Raw genomic sequence first — 17,870 nt, 5'->3', positions numbered from 1 at the left:
GATCCACTTAGGACTGGACTCTCACGGTTGTGTTGGATCCACTATGGATTGGACTTTCACAGTATCATGTTAGACCCGCTCGACATCCATTGCTTTCGGTCCCCTGGGGGGGTTGCCCACATGTGCGGTCCTCTCCAAGGTTTCTCGTTGTCATCATTGTCACCGACGTCCCACTGGGGTGAGTTTTCAATGCCTTTATGTGGGCTCTACCGAGGATGTCGTTGTGGTTTGTGTTGTGGTTTGTGAAGCCCTTTGAGACACCAGTGATTTAGGGCTATATAAATAATCATTGATTGATTGATTGATTGATTGATACACACATACTACAGAATACACATAAGTACATTATCCACAAGTAGGGCTACAAATATGTGTACAGATTTACCAAAGGTGTACAAAAATATACTTTATGGACATAAGTTTATCATGATCTGAAAATATCTATATATAGAGACAAAAATAAGTACATATTTTTTGATCGGTCTACGTACAAATGAGTACTGTATAAATCAGGAGTTCAGGACATATATTTGGAGACACACTGTTGGTGAATAACATTAGAATGTGTTTCTAAACTTTAAACTGGTTCTGTGAGTAAAGCTTCAACCTGGTAATATTGTGCAATTTGATCGCCTTGTTTCATAGGTCAAGTGGACTTATGATATCAGTGAATCATCGTGCCACATTCATACTGTATGGTTTGCTACTATTGATGTCAAGGCAACAATGAAAACATGACCCCAAACAGAAAGCATTTGAAGTCAAAACCAAAACTTCTGGTTTATGTATTTTTATTCTTTTATAAAAATGGCATCACAAGCTAACACAGAGCAACAGTACCTTGCCAATTTACTTAAACATGTATCAATGCGGGTATAAAAACCAGAATGAAATGTTTCAGTTCTAGCTCTTGAAGAACTGCTTGAACATGACCGTCTCCTTCCCCTCGGGCAGGATCTCCACCTGAAGCACAACAGCAGCAAAAAATGCAGACTTTCAGCTCAGGTATACAAATGGTCAGACGAAAAAATTGCAGAAACAGGTAAAAAAAAACACTTTTTAAAAACATATCCTACATGTAATACATGGTAAATTCAGTTTAGTGCAGTAATTGTCTTATTTTCTATTACTATATTGCGGCGGTCGATAAAGATATTCTCCAAGCAGGACTTTTGTTACCGGTTAAGAGTGAACTATGCTAACAAAAACAGGCGGCTAATATTGGCGCTATCTCCAGCATGACTACCGTATTTCCTTGAATTGCCGCCGGGGCGCTAATTAATTTAAAACCTCTTCTCACTCCTGTGCTTATCAAAGGCATGCGGTAAAAGTAAGCATGCGCTAATTATTTTAAAACCTCATCTCACTCCGGCACTTACCAAAGGTATGCAGTAAAAATTTGAGTGTGATGTAAGCTTGGACCTTAAATCCTACTGAATAGCTCTCAATCTTCTTCCCTTTCTGCGATTTCAAATTAACGGTATTGAAATCTGCCTCCTCCATTTTGAAAATGATGACAGGGGAAGTGTCACTCGTGATACTAAGCATTTTGGGAAGCGAGTTTGACCTGGCAGTAATTCAAGGCAGGCGCATACGATATGCCTTGCGGCAATTGAAGGAAATACGGTATGTCAAGTTGACCAACTTCTGGCAGAACAACTTTATGATGAAATTCCTCTTTATGAGATAAGATGTGGGGTTCCTCAAGGCTCATGTTTAGGTCCCATTCTTTTTCATCTTTATATGTTGCCTCTTAGGGACGTCATTAGGAGACACAGCATCAGTTTCCACAGTTATGCTGTTGATACACAGCTGTACATTGCTATGTCTCCTGATGGCACAGGACAAGTAGAGCTACTTTTTAACTGCATTGTAGACATCAAGTCATGGATGGCAGTGAATTTCCTACAGCTCAAACAGGACAAAACAGAGGTTTTAGTTATAGGCCCTGAAAACCAGAAGGAGAAACTTTTACCAAAATTACAAGATTTCAAACCAACAAAGTCTATAAAAAAATCTGGGTGTAATTTTTGACTCCAAGTTGAATTTTATTCCGCATATGAAAAATATTACAAAAAATGTTTTTTATCGTCTTAAGAAAATTGCCAGAGTCCGCCCGTTCCTCTCTCAGGCCAACACGGAGATGCTAATGTGCGCTTTTATTTCCTGTCGTTTAAACTATTGTAATGCCTTTCTCTCTGGCCTTCTCAAAACTATATAAGAAGTCTACAATTATTACAAAACTCAGCTGCCTGCATGCTGATGAAGACCAGAGGGCGGGAGCACATTACACCGGTTTTAAAGTCGCCTCATTGGCTCCCCGACCGCTTCAAGGTCAATTTTAAAGTTTTATTATTATTTTTTGAATGTCTTATTGGCATTCTCATCTATCTGACCTGCTTTTACCGTATCAACCCTCAAGTATCCTGAGGCCCTCTGTACTGGCGACATTTAGCCTTTTTTTTAATCAGGCTTTTTACTGATGATCTGTTTTTTATTATTTTATTGTGTTTCTATCTTAATCATTTATCTTTCTACTATTATTCTCTCGATGCCATGTTTTATTAACTTATGTAATATTTATATTTAAATGTTTGCATATATTTTAGCATATGTTTCATTTAAATGGTATTAATTGTAGTTATTCTCCAGTGTGGACCACTCAAAGTTGACGTTTTTCCTCAAATCCTTAGTGCCATGCCATGTTTAGTTTTTACTTTATTGTCAATAGTGCTCTCTCTGTGTGTGTGTGTGTGTGTGTGCGTGTGTGTGTGTGCATGTGTGTGTGCGTGAGTACGTGCATGCGTGCATATATGTTTTCTTCTCTGCATCAATTTTTTTTCTTTGTTTTGTACAGCACTTTCTCTTTGCTACTTGCCCATGTTTGAAAAGTGTTATAAAAATAAAGTTTGATTGGATTTGATTTGATTAATCAATAACACATCTCCACGTTGACTTTGATGCGAGTGATATCAAAAAACAACAGCAAGACGCAGCATTGGACATTCAGGCAAGACCACAATAGTTATAAGCTATCAACAGACCATAATTGGTACTTTACCTTTAACTTAACATGTCCGGACAAAGTGGAGATGAACTCTCTTGAATCAAGATACACTTCGTCTTTGACATCAATAACAGGGCTTTCACGTGAGCGATGTGGAATGACAACAAGCAACAGCAAAGCTTATGGCTAGAACTGCGACTGCAGACCAAGTTTTTGCAAAACAAAAAAAGCTCCAGGTTTCAGCACATGGAAGCCCAGTTCTAACTTTGAGGAATTACCCAGGATATGATAAGTTATTCTTTTCAATATTTCCTTGATCCTCTTGGGGTCACCGAGGGTGCTGGAACATATCTATCTATGTGTGTGTGTATGTGTGCGTGCGTGCGTGTGTGCGTGTGTGTGTGTGTGTGTGTGTAGCTTTGACATAGCAAGCTAATTTTACCGTGTAGCTTGCTACAATTCTTTGGGATAACTTCCCCTGTAGCTTAGCTTACAGGGTATCGTGAGTAACTTGTAGCATAACTTACTACATTTTCCAAGTAGCTTGCCCATCACTGCACATTTGTTACATTTTGTAATTTATTTTATTTAAACAGTCTTGCACTTTCGTTGCCACCTGTTTTTTTTTTCTGTATACCCAATAGGGAACGGACGAGGGATGAAAACAGAAGAAAGAGTGCACAAGGCGTAAATAAAGTGGAGTTAAGCCTGTCCTGCTGTTGTGTTGCCTCTAGCAAGTAAGACAACAAAACTAATATTCTCTGAACACCTCGACTGTAACTGACTGGTGAGGTGCAAAATACAATGGTTACACTATTGCTTCAAAACAACTTCATGGATTAATATGATAATTACATTTTTTCACTTTTTTGAGTGGGTTAATATTAGCCTGTGGATTACTGGAGGCACACTAGCAGCGGTCATGAGTAAAGCGCATTTACTTCAAACTTATACTAACTTTTCAAGCGTGCGTGGACTTTTGAGGAAGAAATATTGTCCATCCATCCATCCATCCATTTTCTAGCCCTTATTCTCTTTGGGGTAGCGGGGGGCGCTGGTGCCTATCTCAGCTACAATCGGGCGGAAGGCTGCGTACACCCTGGACAAGTGGCCACCTCATCGCAGGAGGAAATATTTTTGTGTTACAAAATTTTGTTGGGAGTTGCTTCCTTATTTGTGATTATTCCAAGGTAATTATCAGATCCTACCTGTGTCTTTTTTTATGCGTCTCCTGAATGAACGTGATAACGAGTGGGTGTCATAATTTAGATATTGTCACACCTATGGATCATGTTTTGTTTTGTCATGTTATGTTTTTGATTTTGGACAATCAGTCACGTTTTGCACTTCCTGGTTTTGTTTGTTTCCATGCCAACCTCATTAGTTTTCACCTGTCACGTCCCTGTTCTCAGCCTCACCTGTTTTCACTAATCATCACAGCTATTTAAGTCACTCTTTTTCTTGTCTTCGTCCTGGGATCTTCACACTCGCACGCACCCTATCCATGCTGTTCAAACTTTCACGTCTTCGTCCACAGTTCCATGCCGTGTAAGTTTATGTATTTATGCCACAGTGCACTCTTTTGTTTTATGTCTTTAGTCTTGCCATCGTGCTGTTTAAGTTTATTGTTAGTTTGTCTTTCATGCCAACGAGCAGGTGTTTACGTTTCACGTTTGTACTGTTTAGTCCAGTTTCTTCCTCCATTGTGAGCGCTTTTTGTTATTTGTTTATTACATAAACCATGTACTTACATTCATGCCTGACTCGTCCCACATCATCCTTGCATCGAGGAAGCACAAACATCCACAGCCCAAGCCTGACAGAAGGATCCCAGCATAAGAGCTCCTTCGCAGATGATCATTTGGACGAGGCTTCGTTGGCGGAGCTGCGCGCTATGGAGGAGGAAACGCTCCGCTATTCCTCCATGGTGCTCAGAGAGATGATGTGGGGGCCAGATGGAAAATTGGTGCCAATAAAATCCATTTGGTCCGAAGATGACGCCATGCCGTCTTCCCGGAAGCGTCACCCTCGACGAAGGACGTTGGGGAAGGCTTCCAGGTGCGGAAAGGAAGCGTCGCGCCAGCAAGCTCCTCCCACTCAGGGCGGAAGTGGACCGCGGGCTGCCCGGACTCTCCACGACAACTTCACGCCACCGTCAACACACATCACAGATCAGGAAGATTTTTTTTTCAGGACTTTCACAATTAATCACCCACCTCCATCAGATGACTCAAACCCCATAACCATGATTTATTGCTACAAAAAAATTATATTGCACAATAGATCACATCTGTCACAGCCATCCAAAATTCATGCCACGCCCCCCCAGGGCTCAAGCCCCCCCCCCCCAAGCCACAATAATTTTTTTCAGATAATCAAACAAAGACAATAAAAAGACAATATGGACAATTCAAAGGGGAAGACTCTGCCCTCTTCCTCACCTCCCTCCGCCCACCCCAAAAGACTTTTCCAGGTCATGATGAAAGTGTCTGGCAGCCACTCCTTGAGGGGGGGGGGGCTGGGGCTGGGAGCTTGTGGGTTGGTTCTTCCCGGTGCGGTTCCAAGCCACAGCGACCAGCATGTCCCCCACCTCCAGTTCTTCAACCGGCCAAGCCACAGCGGCCAACACGGCCACCTCCACCAGTCTTTCAGCCTGCTAAGCCGCAGCTTCCAGCGAGGCAACCTGCACCAAGACCAAGTCCACGTCCAGCACCAAAACCAAGTCCACGTCCAGCACCAAGACCAAGTCCACGTCCAGCACCAAGACCAAGTCCACGTCCAGCACCAAGACCAAGTCCACGTCCAGCACCAAGACCAAGTCCACGTCCAGCACCAAGACCAAGTCCACGTCCAGCACCAAGACCAAGTCCACGTCCAGCACCAAGACCAAGTCCACGTCCAGCACCAAGACCAAGTCCACGTCCAGCACCAAGACCAAGTCCACGTCCAGCTCCAAGACCAAGTCCACGTCCAGCTCCAAGACCAAGTCCACGTCCAGCTCCAAGACCAAGTCCACGTCCAGCTCCAAGACCAAGTCCACGTCCAGCTCCAAGACCAAGTCCACGTCCAGCTCCAAGACCAAGTCCACGTCCAGCTCCAAGACCAAGTCCACGTCCAGCTCCAAGACCAAGTCCACGTCCAGCTCCAAGACCAAGTCCACGTCCAGCTCCAAGACCAAGCCAAAGTCCAAGTCCACGCCGCCAGGTGCCCCAAGTGGCAGCTCCACGTCGAAGCCAAGCGCCGCCAGTGGCAGCTCCACGTCGAAGCCAAGCGCCGCCAGTGGCAGCTCCACGTCGAAGCCAAGCGCCGCCAGTGGCAGCTCCACGTCGAAGCCAAGCGCCGCCAGTGGCAGCTCCACGTCGAAGCCAAGCGCCGCCAGTGGCAGCTCCACGTCGAAGCCAAGCGCCGCCAGTGGCAGCTCCACGTCGAAGCCAAGCGCCGCCAGTGGCAGCTCCACGTCGAAGCCAAGCGCCGCCAGTGGCAGCTCCACGTCGAAGCCAAGCGCCGCCAGTGGCAGCTCCACGTCGAAGCCAAGCGCCGCCAGTGGCAGCTCCACGTCGAAGCCAAGCGCCGCCAGTGGCAGCTCCACGTCGAAGCCATGCGCCGCCAGTGGCAGCTCCACGTCGAAGCCATGCGCCGCCAGTGGCGGCTCCACGTCGAAGCCATGCGCCGCCAGTGGCGGCTCCACGTCGAAGCCATGCGCCGCCAGTGGCAGCTCCACGTCGAAGCCAAGCGCCGCCAGTGGCAGCTCCACGTCGAAGCCAAGCGCCGCCAGTGGCAGCTCCACGTCGAAGCCAAGCGCCGCCAGTGGCAGCTCCACGTCGAAGCCAAGCGCCGCCAGTGGCAGCTCCACGTCGAAGCCAAGCGCCGCCAGTGGCAGCTCCACGTCGAGGCCCAAGTCCACGTCGATCGCCAACGCCTACCACGATGACGACGCGCCCGCCTCCTTGTTGGCCACGGATGTGGCTGCTACGTGGGTGTCCACCATGCCAGAGATGCCGACCTCGTCGGCCACAATTGTGGCCACTACGTGGTCGTCCGCCACGCCAAGGGGGTCGGCCACAGATATGGCCGTTCCCGGGTCGCCCACCTCGGTCCTCCACGCGTTGCCGCCACCTTACCTTGCCCCGTTGGATACGGACACACGTGGTTTGGCGAACCACCGCCATGTCCCCCTCCTGCCCTCCCATGACTCTCGATCATAGTTTTGTTTTGTTTTTTGTTTTGGACATCTGGGAGCTGCCTTTAACGGGGGGGCTCTGTCACACCTATGGATCATGTTTTGTCATGTTAGTGTTTGATTTTGGACAATCAGTCACGTTTTGCACTTCCTGGTTTTGTTGTTTCCATGCCAACCTCATTAGTTTTCACCTGTACGTCCCTGTTCTCAGCCTCACCTGTTTTCACTAATCATCACAGCTATTCAAGTCACTCTTTTTCTTGTCTTCCTCCTGGGATCTTCACACTCGCACGCACCCTATCCATGCTGTTCAAACTTTCACGTCTTCGTCCACAGTTCCATGCCGTGTAAGTTTATGTATTTATGCCACAGTGCACTCTTTTGTTTCATGTCTTTAGTCTTGCCATCGTGCTGTTTAAGTTTATTGTTAAATTGTCTTTCATGCCAACGAGCAGGTGTTTTTGTTTCACGTTTGTACTGTTTAGCCAAGTTTCTTCCTCCATTGTGAGCGCTTTTTGTTGTTTATTTGTTTATTACACAAACCATGTACTTACATTCATGCCTGACTCGTCCCACATCATCCTTGCATCGAGGAAGCACAAACATCCACAGCCCAAGCCTGACAGATATATATTTTTTCAAATACCTGTCCTGAATCTTAACTGTCCTCTTGGACCAACCCAATTAGGAATTGTATCAAAAAAACACCAGTAATCTGTATACATCCCCACTTCTGATACGTCTTGAAGTTTATTATGAATACTTAATACTATTTGTTCGATATGATTCATCCCATCCCCACCAGTTAAAGCTGCTAACATCAGTATTGTGACAAAGCGAGACTTATTTTTCTACATGGCAATATCCTGTCTTTGTGCCGCATGGCAGTACTGTTGTTGTTCGCAGTCAGGCACAAGAAGACAGCGAGGAAAGTCACAGACATACAGAGACAGTAACATTAGAGGAAAAAAAAAAGGGATGATTCAATTAAAAAACCTAACGCTTTCATTAATGAATTGCAATTAACGCGTATATTTGGCACTGTAGTCTTTTTTTTAACCGGACTAAAAATTACAAGTGAATGGGAGTGTGTTGCATCACCTGTGTTTTCATCCTGTGGTAGTTCATCTGATCAATGAAGTTGTCTGCCATCTGTAGAGCCACCTTTTTCTCCTCAGCATTCGCCCTCGAACCTTGATAATCAGCACAATGTTGATACGAACCAATGAGAAGAACCATTACAAGAAAGGGCATATTCAAGGCCAAGTGGTCACCTTTCCACACAAAGATCTTTCCATTGGTGCCATTGTCCAAAATGAAGCAGTCATCAGAAAGCAGCAGCTCCTTGGCAAAAGGACATTTATTCTCAACTTTGGTCAGTGACATGGAGCCGGTCGCATCAGACACCTGAGCAGACAAAAAGAGGAGTTAAACATTAAGTAATTTTTTACTCAAAAAAATATATTTTTAAAACCTTGTAGAGGGAGGCCACGTTGGATTTATCCGCTTTGCTGTCCTCCTCTGGCGAGCTCTCAGCCAACTCAGGCTTCTGTCCGAGGACCTAACCCACAGCCCAGAAAGCATGCAAGATTTTAAAAAGAGTGAGAAATCCCATGATCGCCCATGTCCGGTAGTGCATACCTTTAGCATTTCCTCATGCTCCTCCCCTTCGCATGCGTCCACAATCCGTGCTTTGCCGTGTCTGTCCGTGTCGCGAATCAGCGAGGCGATCTCCCGCACTTTCTGCTTCTCAAAGACATTGGCTTGGGATCCAGTCCAGGACACAATCACCTAAACACACAAAGGGAGCCAGGATACATCAGACAGATTTTGGGACACATGTTTTTTAAACACGGCATCACCTCTCCAAGGTCCAGGATGAAGCAGTCTCCCTTGTTGAAGCTCTTCCAGGACAGCTCTACCTCTTTGGCACGGATGTTGCGTTTTCCTTTGATCTGGTAGAGACGCCGCACTGTCCCTGAACCCTGAGATTTCCTGAAGCCTGATTCCACCCCTCCGTCCTGTGACAAGAGGCTCCTCTTCAACAAAACCGCCTCAGTAGTTTCTACAGTACATGCGGGGCTAACCGCTAGGTCGAACCTTGTAGCTGACCCCTCTGGGGAAGAGCATCATGAACTCGGGAGTCTCGTAGCCTTGGACATGCCTGTGCTGGACAGGGTCTCCACCTAGGAAGTTGTCCAGCTGGGTGGCCAGCATAGCGCACACCACCTGCTCGTCCCGGGATGACTTCTCACCTGTAAGAGCGACCTCTTTTGACATATATCTTTCCAAGAAGAAGCGAGGTTGGACAATTTGCCCCTGAAGCGTTGGACACATGCTGGAAACAACAGTCACTTGGGACTCTGTCCTCGTGCATTTTTCACGGAGGTGAGCAATCCTGCCGGCCTCTCAGCCTCTTCAAAAGAAGACAGAATCCAGCAGTGTCTTGTCTCACCTATCCACATGTGGACGTCGGCTCCCTGCTCGCCACGGTTCTCCAGCACCAGGTAGGAATCGCCGTTATAAAATGCTCCCACCTCTGAGGGGGGCAATGGCACAGCTTTCAACTTTTCCACCCTCCAAACTTGTAGGCCCGGCTCACGGACCTTTGGACCAAACTGTCCCGCTACGTTCTGGAAGGGGAGCATTCTACACAGGGAGAAACCAGTGTCAGTGTCATTTCAAGTGTTGGGCAGTAGCAGTACAACAAGTAGAGTTGGTACAAGTAATGTTGTAGTAGTACTGCAAGTATTGTTCCCACAAGTATGCAGCTGTGGTATAAGATGCGTTGTAGTGGTACAAGTAACAATTTTACAAGTCGTGTTGCAGCAGTGCTACGCATAGCGGGGCTACGAGTAGCAATACAGTGAGTAGCGGTTTTCCAAGTAGCATTTTAGTGATACCATTTTAGCGATACAAGTAGCAGTTCTAAAAGTAATGTTGTAGCAACGTTGCTAGTAGCTTCACTAGCAGAAGTATGGTAGCAGGACAGCAAGTTGGGATGCGACCTAGCATTGTTGTAGCGGTAAAAAAAGTATCGGTACCACAAGCAGCGGTGCCACAAGTAGGGATGTTACTGGCAGCGTTGTATCAGTACCACAGTAGTGGTGTAGTGGTGCCACAAGTATCGGTGTAGCGATGCCACAAGTAGCGGTGTATCAATACCACAAGTAGCGGTGCAACAAATAGCGGTTCTGCAAATAGCATTGTAGCGTTACGCGCTACTACAAGTACTGTTAGCAGTTAATGTTTACTGTTAATGCAAACTACGAATTATTTTTTCAATCGCTGGCTTACATGTCAATAACACTGTCAAAACTGTTGTATTTGGACATGGAATTCTTATATCACTAAATAAAGTATGAACAACGATGTTTGCATGAATGATTTGAATTAATCCCATGTAAGATCAACGCTATCTTAAAGTCATGTAATCTACAATTTATTAATTTTGTCTACTGACTAACAAAACATACTTTATACTGTGTATTAATTCCATTGCATATCCAAACATGTTTTGTGTCAAAATATTTCTGTTTGTTTCTGTTCATGTGTTTGCTCCACCAGCCGGGATGACCCGGAATGATGTCATGTCTTAAAAGTATCTTATTAAACAGTCAAGTTTTTATTTAATCATACACTTTAAAAATATTGACTAATTTGAGCTTCTATATCTTTACGTTTTTGTTACGCAATCCCTCCCACCACCAGCTTATTGTTCTTCGCTAGGTAGCCATGCTTCGTTTGATTGGGGAAACAGAGTCACGTGACAGTGGCAGCTGGAAAAAGGCTCGCTGACGAGCCAAATTCATATGTTTTTGCAAGCAGTAACCAATAGACTATAAATAATAATGATAAAAAATAAATGTAACAATCAAAATAAAACTCAACAGAGAAAATGTTTCTTCTTCACAAAAATACTCAAGGAAAAGTAAAAAAGATGTCGTATTAACACTACTCTGACAACTTAGTTAAGTGAATGTACCAGAGTAAATGTAGCACGTTACTACCCACCTATGCTTGTAACTCAGCTACTACAATTTACAAGTACCGTATTTCCTTGAATTGCCGTAGGGCATATAGTATGCGCCAGCCTTGAATTACTGCCGGGTCAAACTCGCTTCCCAAAATAATTAGCGCATGCTTAGTGTTACCACCTGGTCAAACTCGTGACGTCACGAGTGACACTTCCCCTGTCATCATTTTCAAAATGGAGGAGGCTGATTTTAATACCAGTAATTTGAAATCGCATAAAGGGAAGAATATAAAGAGCTATTCAGTAGGATTCAAGGTCCAAGCTTACATCACACTCAAATTTTTACTGCATACCTTTGGTAAGTGCTGGAGTGAGGAGAGGTTTTAAAATAATTAGCGCATGCTTACTTTTACCGCATGCCTTTGGTAAGAGCAGGAGTGAGAAGAGGTTTTAAATTAATTAGTGCCCCGCCGGCAATTCAAGGAAATACGGTATTTTCCCCAGCGCTGCAGTTTAACATTTTCAACAAGATCATAGCGTGTCTGCCATGAAAGAGGATCTTTATATATATGCAAAACTGCTGGAAGGACAAGTTAAAACAAACTATCTTTGTAAAGTTACAAAGTAAAAAATGTGGTGACTTCGTCTCTGTGAGTAAACACAAAAGACAAATGATAGCCATTACGCACAGACTCAAAGAAGGTATTGTGCAACACAATATCGAGTGGGCCCTCAAGCAAGTCACACCTGCACACACCTTGGTATACATCAATACCAACACTAGCAATAGTATCAGATGCATACTATTGTGCTGAGATCGATATTGTTTAGTTCTCGTAATCTGTTTGTTTTCAAAAAATATGTCCTTATCTCACTGGAGGAAGGCTGGTTTCTGACAATGCTCTTGAAATCTCTACATCATAAAGTCTGCTTATGTGGCACAACAGATAATGAAGATGCTCTGGCGATGGTGATACCTTATCAGGTCATACTCCCAGAGTTCAATAAATATTTACGTAAAAAGGATGGAGCAAAAGCGATAACGTAAGTCAGTGGTTCATGACTGCAGCCACAGAATATGGACAAGGACTAGGAAGTCATAATTAGCTTTGTTATTGCCATGTTGTAGAGATCCGCAAGGCTAATCCAATATTTAAGGGCTCAAATGAGAGCGCAAGAAAGGCCACTCCAAGTGGGAGGAAAGGTCTACTCAACTGCACAATGCTGTCTGACTCGAGCGCCATCCTTAGAGGCCTCCGAGGAATCTGGCGGAGAGTTCCAGGAGAAGTTTGTGCTCACCTAGCTGAGCAGCTTCTATGTTGGAGGTAACTGAAGCCGCTATGATGAAAGCCTACCTGGGGCTAAGAGGACGCAAGAGTCAGGTTCCTCTAGCCTGGCCACAAGGACAGCGACCTTATGTCTGTGCATAATGCATACTGTTTACTAGAAATGCCACCGCCCTTACTTTCAGGAAGTGGTAAAGCACTGCTTGATGTGGAATAGAGGAAGAAGATAACATTTTCACTCTTGGCAACAGTTTTGCAGTGAAAAATCTGACTAGTTAATCACAATGTCCTGTTGTAAAACATTTTTTGTGGTGTGGAAAACAGGAAAATTAATTACCGTAGGTAAAGGACGTGCGAAAGGCAACAAGCACAATAGTGTGCAGCATTTAAAAGGGTTAGGTTGAAGTCTTACCTTTCAGAGGAAGTGTGGTTACAGAGACAAACAGGCAAAGAATGCAGTGAAAAGCAGTCACGGAAGGTTAAGCAAGCCACACACACACACACACACACACACACACACACACACACACACACACACACACACACACACACTTTCAGCACATATTTCCTGCCTGTGTCAACCCATCCCTCTGGTGACTGTCTCAAACACAAAAGGCCCATTGACATTCAATTTTACATACAAATGTCAACTGTTTGATACAATGTAATTAAGTTGTTGTGAAGGGCTGACAAAATAAACCTAATAATTTTTGTAACGAGTTTGTCTTTTTTTAAACGGCTGTCATAATGGGAATACATATAATAAACTCCTGATAAGAAGTCTCACCATCTAATTGTAGAATCAAGCTGATACCTAAGCTGATAAGTAAAGATAGGGCCAGAATTACTGATACGGATACATTTTATAATTTTGTAAAGATCATTGGATTATTTTGCTTTAAATTGGTTGATTTTCCTAATGTATATATATATATATATATTTTATCCACAAACTTACTCATCAACATTTTGCCAATATTTAAATATAACAATTAGGGCTGTCAAAATTAACAACTTAACTTTCACTTTGCATGCGCGATCCCTCATGCCATCTGCAGCAAGCGCCACAGGCAGCTCCGCTAGGAGTGCCCCGGGACACGCCTCTGCCTGCTCTTCACGCATCGGTGCCACGCGCCTGCATTGCTGCAGGCAATCAACAATTAGTGCACTTGAAATTGATGAGGGCAGACGACAAAAATACCAGCGGACCCGTAGATCCAGTGCCGAAACGTAGTTCACGCCCTCACTCCCTATAGTAAGTATCACGTCTCTGGCTTCCCTCTCGTACCTGCTCTCTGTACTTTCCCTCTGCCCATGTCTTATATTTCCTTCGTGTTCCCCGCGGTAATCCCTCCGTCTCCACTGATAGAGATGTGCGCCTCGCTTCTTTGGGCTTCCCAGCGTACTTTGGACTGCTTCCCTCGAGCCTCGACCCCCGCTCCCCAACCCCCGACCTCTTACTTGCTCACGGACTTCCTCCTTGCCTTGCCCCTCTGGATTTGTGGACAATCCAACCCAACACGCACAAACAACACTCTCTGGTAACATTTACATTGTTAATTGCCAGTCAGCAATCAGCAGCAGGTGAGGGGAAAGAACGCTCAGGGAGGGAAACAGGAAACGGAACCAAAATAAGAGGAGCCGCTGAAGACGATGTTGTTGGCGTGGGAGGAGCCAGATCAGCAGGCGGCTCGTCTGTCGGCATCTGCAGGCCCGCCGGGGTTGATGGCGGCCTCTGTAGGCCCACCGGGGTTGATGGTGGCCTCCGCAGGTCCACTGAAGAGGATGGCGCAGGCCCACCGGAGAGGATGGCAGCCTTCTAAGGCCCACTGTATGGCATCCTCCGCAGGCCCACCGCAGAAGATGGCACCGCCCGCAGGCCCACCGCAGAAGATGGCGGCGTACAAAGGCCTGCCAGGGTTGATAGTGGCGTCTGCAGGCCCACCAGAGTTGATAGCGGCGTCTGCAGTGGCCTCACTGGGAGAGGTGAGAGCTGTGCGGCAGGGGAAGCACAGCTCTCACCTCTCCCACCTTAGCCCCCTCAAGTGACAGATCCCAGCCGTCCCCAGAGAGGCTAACAGACGATAGGGATGGATGGGAGGGAGCCCGAAACGAGGCAAAACATCTCCTCGATTCGTCCCTCAGCGCCGAAATCCTGTCAAGCCTCTCCCCCATAGAAATCTGCGCGGGGTTCGTATTTGGTTCGAGGATTCTGTCAGGCACTGCTGGTGATGAACACCAAGATGCAGAGATGGCAGGCGTGTTGCAGGAAATCATGACTTTAATGCCAAAAGGGAAATGCAGGGAAAACAGAAACCAGGATAACAGAAGACAGAATAATTGGAAAACTTGAGACGGAAAACAATGCTTAAGCATTGACTGCAGGCAGAAAAAGGCATAAATAGCAGCCGGCTGATTGACAACAGGTGTGGCCAGGCTGCCAATCAGAAGCAGGTGAGAAGAAACAGCGCTCAGAGAGACAAACAGGAAACGGAACCAAAATAAGAGGCTAACAGGAAATAAACACAAACACAGAGAACACCAACAAAAGGGCAAAGTCTGGTGTAACCAGCCATGACACCATGATCAGATCGATGCATATGTCTGTACAAAAATGACACGTAGAAGTCTCCGACTGGTGTGCTCGCTGGCAGATTCTGCTCCAAAATGCAGCCTTTAAGAACTACAACTAAAACTGTTCACAAATGTTGTGCATATAAATGACATTGCATTCAAGTAAAATGTTTGAACACGCATCTGACATTTTGACATTAAAATTGCATTTTTTCACAAATATTGAGTCTTTTTTTGGGCAAATTTTAATCATGCTTGCGAGTATTCCCCCGTAATAAATCATGGTTAATCCAAATTCCAAAATGTGATTAATCTGATTTTTTTAATCGGCCCTAATAGAACGTAAACAAATGCAACTAAAAAAATTATATGAATACTATCGTATTCATTTTTATTCCTTTGCAATTGTTTATGCAAAATAAAGTAAGTAGTGTAAAACAAGTAAACAAAACCAATATTGTCTCTCATTTAAAGTCATATTTCTTTATTTTGTAAACAGTATAACAATATATTCATAAAACAATATTAACAGTGTAACAGTATAAACCACACAATAAAAGAACAGAGATTTTTGTAAAAAAAAAAAAATAATAATAATAATTAACATTAATAATAATTGTCGATCTCACTTTGATACTGATACTACACTCTATGTCTTCACTGTCAATATTTGGATCAATCCACCCACCCCTAAGGAACAGTCAGATCGTACTACTATTATAGTAATGCTACTACAGTAATACTACTACAGCGTCATTACTACAGTATCACTTAAGTATTCCTACGACAGTTTTAGGACTGTGACTCAGCCTAACACACGTTCCAATAACACGTTCCAGACTGAGTGTAACCTTTGTGCTAATAATGCACACAATAAATCATAGTTTGCGCATGACTCGACATGCAGATCATGCTTATATAATGTCAGTAAAACTGTGTTTTATTGGTATGATTTTTTTGTATTAATCTAGTTAATATACTGTGTTACATGCATTTGCTATTCTTAATCATTGTGTGATGAAGATTATTGATTATTATTATTATTGGTGTTGTAAGTATTAAACAGTATGTTGGAGCTCTATGTGGAAATGGCACAGCTGGAGTGGCAGCTGGTCACATCAGCACTGTGCTCTTTTATTGTATTGTATGTCTTTTGTGTTCTTTTATGTTTCCCTCGTCTTCACTTGTACCCTATTTTTTTTTTACTTTTTGTATCTGCATTGCAACCACAACATTGCCCCATTGGGTAATACATCCTATCCTATCCTTATCTCAGGGGCGTTAAAGTGGAAGATGGGATGTTGCACGAGTGCACCAAGTGTAGGTGAAAAGCTGGGCTTTTGTAAAGTTTTATAAGTCATTTAAATGTGTAAGTTTTGAAAAACGACATGATTCATCCATCCATCCATTTTCTACTGCATTTGGGCGTAAAGCAGGGTGAACCCTGGACAAGGGGTGTAAACACTAGGGCCATGAATTGATTAACGTGGACCCCGACTTAAACAAGTTGAAAAACTTATTCGGGTGTTACCATTTAGTGGTCAATTGTACGGAATATGTACTGAACTGTGCAATCTACTAATAAAAGTATCAATCAATCAATCAAAAAAAACAATTTAGTGTTGCCAATCAGCCTGAATGTCTTTGGTGGTGGGAGGAAGCCAGAGTACCCGGAAGGAACCCACACAGTCATAGGGAAAACATGCAAACACCACACAGAAAGAACCTGAGCCCCGGGATCGAACCCAGGACTTTCTTATTGTGAGGCACACCTACAGACCCTGTCATGATTTGGCCGCTCTGCTGCTGCCGATTGTCTGCTTTTTGTTGCAGTTCCCGGTTTCTAGGTCAAGGGATGGAACCACCTTCACGCACACCTAATTTTAATTTCCTCTTGACTACTTAAGCCAGGGGCTTCACGGTGGCAGAGGGGTTAGTGCGTCTGCCTCACAATACGAAGGTCCTGCAGTCCTGGGTTCAAATCCAGGCTCGGGATCTTTCGGTGTGGAGTTTGCATGTTCTCCCCGTGAATGCGTGGGTTCCCTCCGGGTACTCCGGCTTCCTCCCACTTCCAAAGACATGCACCTGGGGATAGGTTGATTGGCAACACTAAATTGGCCCTAGTGTGTGAATGTGAGTGTCAATGTTGTCTGTCTATCTGTGTTGGCCCTGCGATGAGGTGGCGACTTGTCCAGGGTGTACCCCGCCTTCCGCCCGATTGTAGCTGAGATAGGCGCCAGCGCCCCCGCGACCCCGAAAGGGAATAAGCGGTAGAAAATGGATGGATGGATGGATACTTAAGCCAGTAGATTTGTGATAGCCTTCCAGTCGTGTTCATCTCCTTTGCTTTGGCTCCACTCACGCTTCTCGTTTCCTGTGGCTTTGTCTCAGTGCTGCCGTGTCATGTTAACTATTTTTGTGAGCATTTTCTGTTTTTTCACACCTTTTGTGTGCATCCTTATATATTTTTCCTCACTCCTTTTTGAGTGCACAACCGTTGTATTTGGTCCCCCATGGCTGACACTGCATAATTCCAGTATTGATTGGGGTAGGGCCCCCGATTTGAATTGGAGCACCTTTTGCCACCTGTCCTCTCGACCGCCACGCCTAGCCACGTTACTGAGAACATTTATCTGTCGGGGGTACCTGCCGAATATCACAACCTCAAACAGAAAAGACCGGGCTCAGTCCCTTCCCCCACATCTTCCTTACGACTGGTCCATTAAACTCCTCCTGGGGGCATCGTTACCTGTGGCAAAATGCCACAATTTTTTCAGGTTCGGTACAGTCTGCATTAAGTGACTATATTTTCTTAGTCTCTCGCGGCGGGTCTCACTCGCTCCTCTT

The 17,870-nt window shown here is 44.8% G+C and overlaps 1 protein-coding gene across 2 annotated transcripts; it reads right to left on the bottom strand.

Annotated features, from left to right (window-relative positions):
• Positions 1 to 774: 774 nt before the first annotated feature.
• On the bottom strand, positions 775 to 13,015 carry capgb (capping protein (actin filament), gelsolin-like b). Of its 2 annotated transcripts, none has more exons than XM_061912460.1 (9): positions 12,862 to 13,015; positions 9,643 to 9,836; positions 9,288 to 9,442; positions 9,050 to 9,208; positions 8,829 to 8,978; positions 8,662 to 8,748; positions 8,462 to 8,594; positions 8,289 to 8,380; positions 775 to 963 (listed from the first exon to the last, which is right to left on the bottom strand). In XM_061912460.1, exons 2-9 carry the CDS (start codon positions 9,833 to 9,835, stop codon positions 904 to 906), a joined length of 1,029 nt encoding a protein of 342 aa, XP_061768444.1. In that variant the 5' UTR covers position 9,836; positions 12,862 to 13,015; the 3' UTR covers positions 775 to 903. The 2 variants fall into 2 exon arrangements, with proteins under 2 accessions (XP_061768444.1, XP_061768443.1); XM_061912459.1 differs by lacking the exon at positions 12,862 to 13,015 and adding an exon at positions 12,379 to 12,598.
• Between the last annotated feature and the right edge of the window lie 4,855 nt (positions 13,016 to 17,870).

Source organism: Nerophis ophidion, linkage group LG10 (assembly GCF_033978795.1).
Source record: "Nerophis ophidion isolate RoL-2023_Sa linkage group LG10, RoL_Noph_v1.0, whole genome shotgun sequence".
Classification (NCBI taxonomy): Eukaryota; Metazoa; Chordata; class Actinopteri; order Syngnathiformes; family Syngnathidae; genus Nerophis; species Nerophis ophidion.
This window is presented reverse-complemented; position numbering and strand designations above follow the sequence as displayed.

What these genes read in the sequence shown, in the direction of transcription:
- capgb (XM_061912459.1), bottom strand. Translation starts at nt 12,407, where the DNA reads ATGGCGCTCGAGTCAGACAGCATTGTGCA. An exon ending in CCAGAGGGGTCAGCTACAAG is followed by an intron (nt 9,209 to 9,287) that starts GTTCGACCTAGC and finishes CTCTTGTCACAG; the next exon opens with GACGGAGGGGTGGAATCAGG. An exon ending in ACCACAGGATGAAAACACAG is followed by an intron (nt 964 to 8,288) that starts GTGATGCAACAC and finishes GTTGTGCTTCAG; the next exon opens with GTGGAGATCCTGCCCGAGGG.